The sequence below is a fragment of the Rhinopithecus bieti genome, unplaced genomic scaffold (genome assembly GCF_001698545.2).
Source record: "Rhinopithecus bieti isolate Rb0 unplaced genomic scaffold, ASM169854v2 scaffold_50799, whole genome shotgun sequence".
Classification (NCBI taxonomy): Eukaryota; Metazoa; Chordata; class Mammalia; order Primates; family Cercopithecidae; genus Rhinopithecus; species Rhinopithecus bieti.
Window position 1 is genome coordinate 322,728 of NW_016819917.1, and position 7,172 is coordinate 329,899.

At 45.1% G+C, this 7,172-nt stretch overlaps 1 protein-coding gene across 1 annotated transcript; it reads left to right on the forward strand.

The window, feature by feature from the left end:
• The first annotated feature begins 2,413 nt into the window (after positions 1-2,413).
• Positions 2,414-4,635, forward strand: LOC108520072 (uncharacterized). Its single transcript, XM_017859347.1, has 3 exons — positions 2,414-3,070; positions 3,616-3,693; positions 4,341-4,635. The coding sequence occupies exons 1-3, from the start codon at positions 2,975-2,977 to the stop codon at positions 4,416-4,418; spliced, it is 252 nt and encodes an 83-aa protein (XP_017714836.1). The 5' UTR covers positions 2,414-2,974; the 3' UTR covers positions 4,419-4,635.
• The last annotated feature ends 2,537 nt before the right edge of the window (positions 4,636-7,172 follow it).

Genomic DNA, 7,172 nt, shown 5'->3' on the forward strand with positions numbered 1-7,172 from the left:
GTATCTAGGCCGGGCGCGGTGGCTCAAGCCTGTAATCCCAGCACTTTGGGAGGCTGAGACGGGCGGATCACGAGGTCAGGAGATCGAGACCATCCTGGCTAACACGGTGAAACCCCACCTCTACTAAAAAATACAAAAAAATTAGCCGGGTGAGGTGGTGGGCGCCTGTAGTCCCAGCTACTTGGGAGGCTGAGGCAGGAGAATGGCGTGAACCCGGGAGGCGGAGCTTGCAGTGAGCTGAGATCCGGCCACTGCACTCCAGCCTGGGCGACAGAGCGGGACTCCGTCTCAAAAAAAAAAAAATTGTGTATCTAGTGAAAGGCTGCCCAAAGGCTCAAAGAATGTGATTATTTGTTATCTACCTGTGACCCAGAAACCTCAGTTCCAGTTATTCCACTTTTCCAGACCGGACCAATGTATGTATGGACTGACTGCCGTCTTGTGTGTCGTAAAATGTGTGAAACCAAACTGCAGCCTAAACACCTTGGGCCCACGTCATCAGGACCTCCTGAAGTTCGTGTTAATTGGCCTTAGAGGCCCCCTGCCCCCAGACCCAGGACACATGTGTTTCCTTTTTCTTCATTTCTATTAAAGATGGGTCTCATTCTGTTGCCCAGGAAGGAGAGCGGTGACAGGATCAGCGCTCACTGCAGCTTCAGTCTCCTGGGTTCAAGGGATCCTCCCACCTCAGCCTCCAAAGTACCGAGGAACACAGCCATGTGCCACTGCACTGGGCAAATTTTTGTGTTCCTGGTAGAGATGGGCTTTCATTATGTTGCCCAAGCTGGTCTCAAATTCCAGGGCTCAAGCGATACAGCCATATTGGTCTCCCAAGGTGCTGGCATTACAGCCATGAGCCACCAGCCCAATGTGTTTCTTAATTTAAAAAAAAAAAAAAATAGGCCAGGTGCTGTGGCTCATGCCTGTAATCCCAGCACTTTGGGAGGCCAAGGTGGGCAGAACATCTGAGATCAGGTATTTGAGAACAGCCTGGCTAACATGGTGAATCCTCATCTTGACTATAATATAGAAATTAGCTTGGTGTGGTGGCAAGTGCCTGAAATCCCAGCTACTCAGGAGGCTGAGGCAGAAAAATGGCTTGAATTTGGGAGGTGGAGGTTGCAGTGAGCTGAAATTGTGCAACTGCACTCTCACTGGGCAAGAGTGAGAGACTCTGTCTCTAAAATAAAATAATATAAATAACTGCTTCTCATAAAAGCTTTGGTAGAATCTTATGAGGTCACATCATTCTTTTGCAACTATGATATGTGTTCAAAATATTCTATGACCCCACATTTCATTAGATACATATTTTTAACCATTTTAAAATTGTTTTTCTCTGAAATTTACTGTGTTCCGTTTGCATTGAGGACTGCATGCTTTCTAGTCTGTATCATATATTGGAAACATTTTCTGGTATGTGAAATGATTTTAGCTTGTTTCAATGTGTATTTGATAAAGATATCAAGGATTTTCTTTATGCTGACATCAAAATTTAGCTGAAGTAGCCTATTATTCCATTTTCTTTCTTTATGTCATCTGATTAAATGGTGAACTGTGAGCTGCTAAGTAAATGTTCCCCTCAAGTTCCTCTGATCCATAATGTTCTTTGCAGATGTTGAAGGATGGGCAGGATTGACTTGGAACCTTGTTCCAGCAGAGCCTATGTGTTCATGAAGAAAACATTTGCTCAGATCTCATTTGTACCGCTGCCTCTCTTTCAGTGTTTTAAACACCTATAGCTATGTTTTTACAATTGTGTTTATTTTGAAGATATTACTCTGATTTTTCTGGGAAAATAATTACATGTTTAGGATTCATGCCATCAGAACCTTAGACATTGAAAGAAGCATTTCATTTGCTCAGGTATATAAAATTATCCTGAAATTTTTTTTTTCTTTTTTTGAGATGAAGTGTCACTGGGTCACCCATGCTTTAGTGCAGTGACACAATCTTGGCTCACTGCAACCTCTGCCTCCCAGGCCCAAAGATCCACCCCAGTCAGCCCCTCAAATGGCTGAGACCACAGATGCATACCACCACACTTGGCTAATTTTTTGTACTTTTGGTAGAGACAGAGTTTCACTGACCCCTGAAATACTTTGCCAAATAGTGTGTGGCTTTTCCTGTAGGAGAGGGTCATGCTCAGCTGCAATTTGAATTTTAAATGGATTCCTGTCCTCCAAAAATGTAAAAATCACAAATACCAGAATGGAAAAAAATGGGATTAGACTCAAATCATCTTGAACTTATTCTTGTCACTGTCCACATCCACTGCTTTTCCTTATCTCATCTCACAGCTTTAACCCACCTACCCATGTCCCCTGCAGGCCTCTCCCCTGAGCTCTAAATCCTGTGTCCAGTTGTCTCCTCAGCTTTCTGCTGGGACATGAAACAGGTATCTCCATCTTCATGTATCCATAAGTGACTTCCTAAACCCCCAAACACATTCCCTTACAGCTCTACACTTCTCAGATGAGGGTGACAGTGTACTTCTGGAAGCTTAGCCAAACTTGACAGCATTTATTTTAAGTATGGGAGATAAATTATGTGTAAGTGTTGTCATTTATAATGTAAAGAGAAATTTCCATGTATACATAAAAGGAATGAGAAAATACATCATTTCCAAAATTCTTTTGAGGTGTGAGAGAAAAATATTTCAAGACCTCATCCTTACGGATCTGGGCTCCCACGACTCCTCTGACTTCATCTCCTGCCTGGGTCCTCCTGGCTTCCTCTACTCTAGCCATGCAGGCTTCTTTCCTTTTTCTGAGACTGAGCTTGCTCCTTTCTTAGGGCCTTCACCTGGGCTGTCGGTCTGCCTAGGATCCTCTAGCCCCTCAGCTGCAAGTGACAAGCAGCATTTCTTCCCTAAGTCTTTGTTCTGACATCACTGTTTCTATGGAAACGTTTGTGATCGCCCACAATCCTCCATTTGACATGGCAACCCCACCTTCACCCCTACCTCTGGTCCATGTTGCCTGTTCTATGCGATTCTTTTTGCTCCTTTACTGTTCATTCATTGGATCCTGGTGGGAACAAGTCCCCAAGTGGAGAGCAGAGCCAGAAGGTGGGGCTGTGCTGGGCTGGTGCCCTCTGAGTGGAGCTCAACCCTGACTTCACATTAGGGTTCTCAGGCATTTTGCAAATCCATCTTTTATGCTGTTTTATCAGAGATTGCTATTATCGTAGATTTAAACCCACCCTCAGTAATATTCACTATGGCGCTGGTGATTCTCATCTGTGTCCAGCATTGAACGTCAAGGCAGTTTCCTCCATGTTGAGAGCTGAGATCAGCCTGTGATCCACAGGGAGGTGAGGGGGCTGTGCTCTGTGTGGGGTTTGGTTAGGGTCAGATCTGTGGCCTGAAGGTCTGTGTCCTTCCGCAGAGCGTGTATGGACTATTTCAGGAGTGGAGCAAGATCTGGAAATGGGTCAAAATTACCCTTGTAGGTCTTCCCGTGGCATATTCTTATCTCTGCATAATCTTTGGTGCAGTGGGCAGCAGAGGACCGTCTTTCTCCCAGGAGAAGTCTCCCCCGTGTGTGTGTTTTGTCACAGGAAAGGAGTGAGTGGTTTCTAAACATTAAATCTCTGATGTTTTTTCACACACAGGATTTCCAAAGACTCATGTTACGTGAGGAAGCCACCAAGAAGAGCAAAGAAAAGGATCCAGGGATGGCTCTTCCTCAGGTGAGTGATATTCCTCGGTGGATTCCGCTGTCTCTTTCCTTTCTGAAATGCCAGGCATTGTAGTAGCCAGTCTTCTGTGAGTCTGAAGCGTCCTGCCTCACACATTTGCTCGCACTCACCCAAGACTTTTCTCAGTCCTTGTCATCTTGACTTAAATTCCATCTCCTATAACCTAGTGAATGAACTTGGGAAGAGGCTGCACTGGGCATGGGCCTGGGAAGGGCTCACACCAGACATGGATGGAGACGGGGTGAGGGTCCCGTGCTGTCAGTGATGTTGGGCAGCAGGGATTGTTCAGGGGCCACAGCTGGATGCATGTTTAACTCTTTGTGGACCAGATCAGAGAAACTATATATGAAAGTCATACATTGTGGGGGAAAAAAAAGAGAGACCAGACTGTTACTGTGTCCATGTAGAAAAGAAAGACATAAGAAACTCCATTTTGATCTGTACTAAGAAAAATTCTTATGCTTTGAGATGCTGTTAATCTGTAACCTTAGCCCCAACCCTGTGTTCACAGAAACATGTGTGTATTGAATCAAGATTTAATTGGTCTCGGGCTGTGCAAGATGTGGTTTGTTTAAAAAGTTCTTGCAGTCAGTATGGTTTGTGAAAGGCATTGCCATTCTCCATTCTCGATTAACCAGGGACACAATGCACCAAGGAAAGCCGCGGGGACTTCTGCTCAAGAAAGCCTGGGTATTGTCCAGGTTTCCCCCAGCTGAGATAGCCTGAGATATGGCCTCGTTGGAAGGGAAAGACCTTACAGTACCCCCGCCCAACCCCTGTAAATGGTCTGTGCTGAGGAGGATTAGTAAAAGAGGAAGGCATCTGTCTCCTGCTCATCCCTGGGAATGGAATGTCTCAGTGTAAAACCCAACTGTACATTCTATACTGAGATACGAGAAAACCACCCTATGGCTGGAGGTGAGACATGCTGGCGGCAATACTGCTCTTTACTGCGCTGAGATGTTTGTGTAAAGTCAAACATAAATCTGGCCTATGTGCACATCCAGGCACAGCGCCTTTCCTTAAACTTATTTATGACCCAGAGTCCTTTGCTCACGTGTTTTCCTGCTGACCCTGTTCCCACCATTACCCTGTAGTCCTGCCACATCCCCCTCACCGAGATAGTAGAGATAGTGATCAATAAACACTGAGGAAACTCAGAGGCCGACTCTGGTGCAGGTCCTCACTTGCTGAGCGCCGCTCCCCTGGACTCTCTTTTCTTCCTCTATACTTTGTCCCTGTGTCTTATTTCTTTTCTCAGTCTCTTATCTCTACCTTGCAAGAAATACACACAGGTGTGGAGGGGCAGGCCCCCTTCAGCACATTAATATGCACCGGTATCTGGTAAATTCTGGAAAAGGAGACAAACTACGGAAGATACTTTGCATCTGATTTTGTAATGCATTTGAAGCTACACTAGTGAGTCAATATGTCTCTGACTCCAAACGTTTTTTTTTATGAGGCAAGGTGTCACTCTGGGGCCCATTCGGGAGTGCAGGGGAACCGTTCTATTAACAACAGCCTCAAATTCGTGGGCTCAAGTGATCGTCACATTAGCCTCCCAAGGAGCTAGGATGACAGGCATGTGCCACCACGCCAGGCTAATTCTAATTTCAGAGAAGATGAGAATGAGAGCTATGTACAGAATGAGGGAGGGAAACAGTGATGAAGATGAAGGGGGACCCTGGGTGCAGATGAGCAGTGAGTTGATTGGATGTGATGATGAAGTGATGACATGTTGCTTCCTCTGTTTGTAACGTAATGAATTTAAGTCCCTCTGGTCCATAATATTATCTGCAGATGTTGAAGGATGGGCTGGACTGACTTTGAACCTTGGTTTAGCAGAGCCCGTGTGTTCATGAAGAAAACATTTGCTCAGATCTCATTTCTACAGCTGCCTCTTTTTCAGTGTTTTAAGACCTAGAGTTACGTGTTCACCATTTTTCAGTGTTTTAAACGCCTGCAGCTCTGTGTTCAAAATGTGTACATTTTGAACATATTTCTGTGATTTTCTGGGAGCAAGTAATTACATGTTTGGGATTGATGCCATTAGAACCATAGACCTTGAAAGAAGTTTCTTTTTTTTTTTTTTTTTTTTTTTTGAGACGGAGTCTCGCTAGCCCAGGCTGGAGTGCAGTGGCCAGATCTCAGCTCACTGCAAGCTCCGCCTCCCGGGTTCACGCCATTCTCCTGACTCAGCCTCCCGAGTAGCTGGGACTACAGGCGCCCGCCACCTCACCCGGCTAGTTTTTTGTATTTTCAATAGAGACGGGGTCACACCGTGTTAGCCAGGATGGTCTCAATCTGCTGACCTCGTGATCCGCCCGTCTCGGCCTCCCAAAGTGCTGGGATTACAGGCTTGAGCCACCGCGCCCAGCCGAAAGAAGTTTCTTTTGCTCAGGAATATACAAGATGGTTTTGGAATTTTTTTTTTTTGAAGGGACATGTCACTCTGTCATTAAGGCTGGAATGCAGTGGCTCAGTCTTGGATCACAGTAACCTCTGTGTCCCAGGCTCAAGTGATCTTCTTGCATCAACCTCCCAAGTAGCTGGGACCACAGATGTATGCCAGGAAGCCTGGCTAATTTTTTGTATTTTTGGTATAGATGGGGTTTCACCATGTTGGGGAGAGGGAGAGAGAGAAAATGTCGCTCTGTGGCTTAGTTCTGGAGTACAATGGCACAATGTTGAGTTTACAGCAACCTGAAACTCTGGGCTCAAATAATCCCCACTTTAACCTCCCAGAGAGCTTGAATGATAGGCATGTGTCACCATATGCAGCTAATTGTTTTATTTATTTATTTATTTATTTTGAAATGGAGTCTCACTCTGTTGCCCAAGCTGGAGTGCAGTGACGGGATCTCAGCTGACTGCAACATCTGTCTCCTGGGTTCAAGCAATTCTCCTACCTCAGCCTACTGAGTAGCTGGGATTACAGGCATGCACCACCATGCCTGGCTGATGTTTTTGTATTCTTAGTAGAGATGGGGTTTCACTATATTGGTCAAGCTGATCGGGAACCCCTGACCTGTGTTTTTTCACCTCAGCCTCCCAAAGTGCTGGATTACAGGCCTCAGCTACCATGCCCAGCCAGACTTTGCACTTTTAATGACTTGGAATGGAATGGAAAGTGGAGATACACATCAGTGGTACAGCATGCTTTATTACATCATTGATTTTATGTATTTATTTATTTTTGAGGTGAGTTTCAATCTGTCACTCAGGCTGGAGTGCAGCAGTGGGATTTTTTCTCACTGTTGCCTCCACCTCTTGGATTACAGTGATTCTGTTGCCTGAGCCTCTTGAGTAGCTGGGATTAGAGGTGCGCGCCACCATGCGTGTAACACCGTGATATGATGTGTGTGCATGAATACGTGGATGGATAAGCCCATGGTTTTTGTAGAAAACACAACATTTGTAATAAGTTTCTATTTATAATAATTGTAATGATTTTTTTTTTTTTTTTTTTT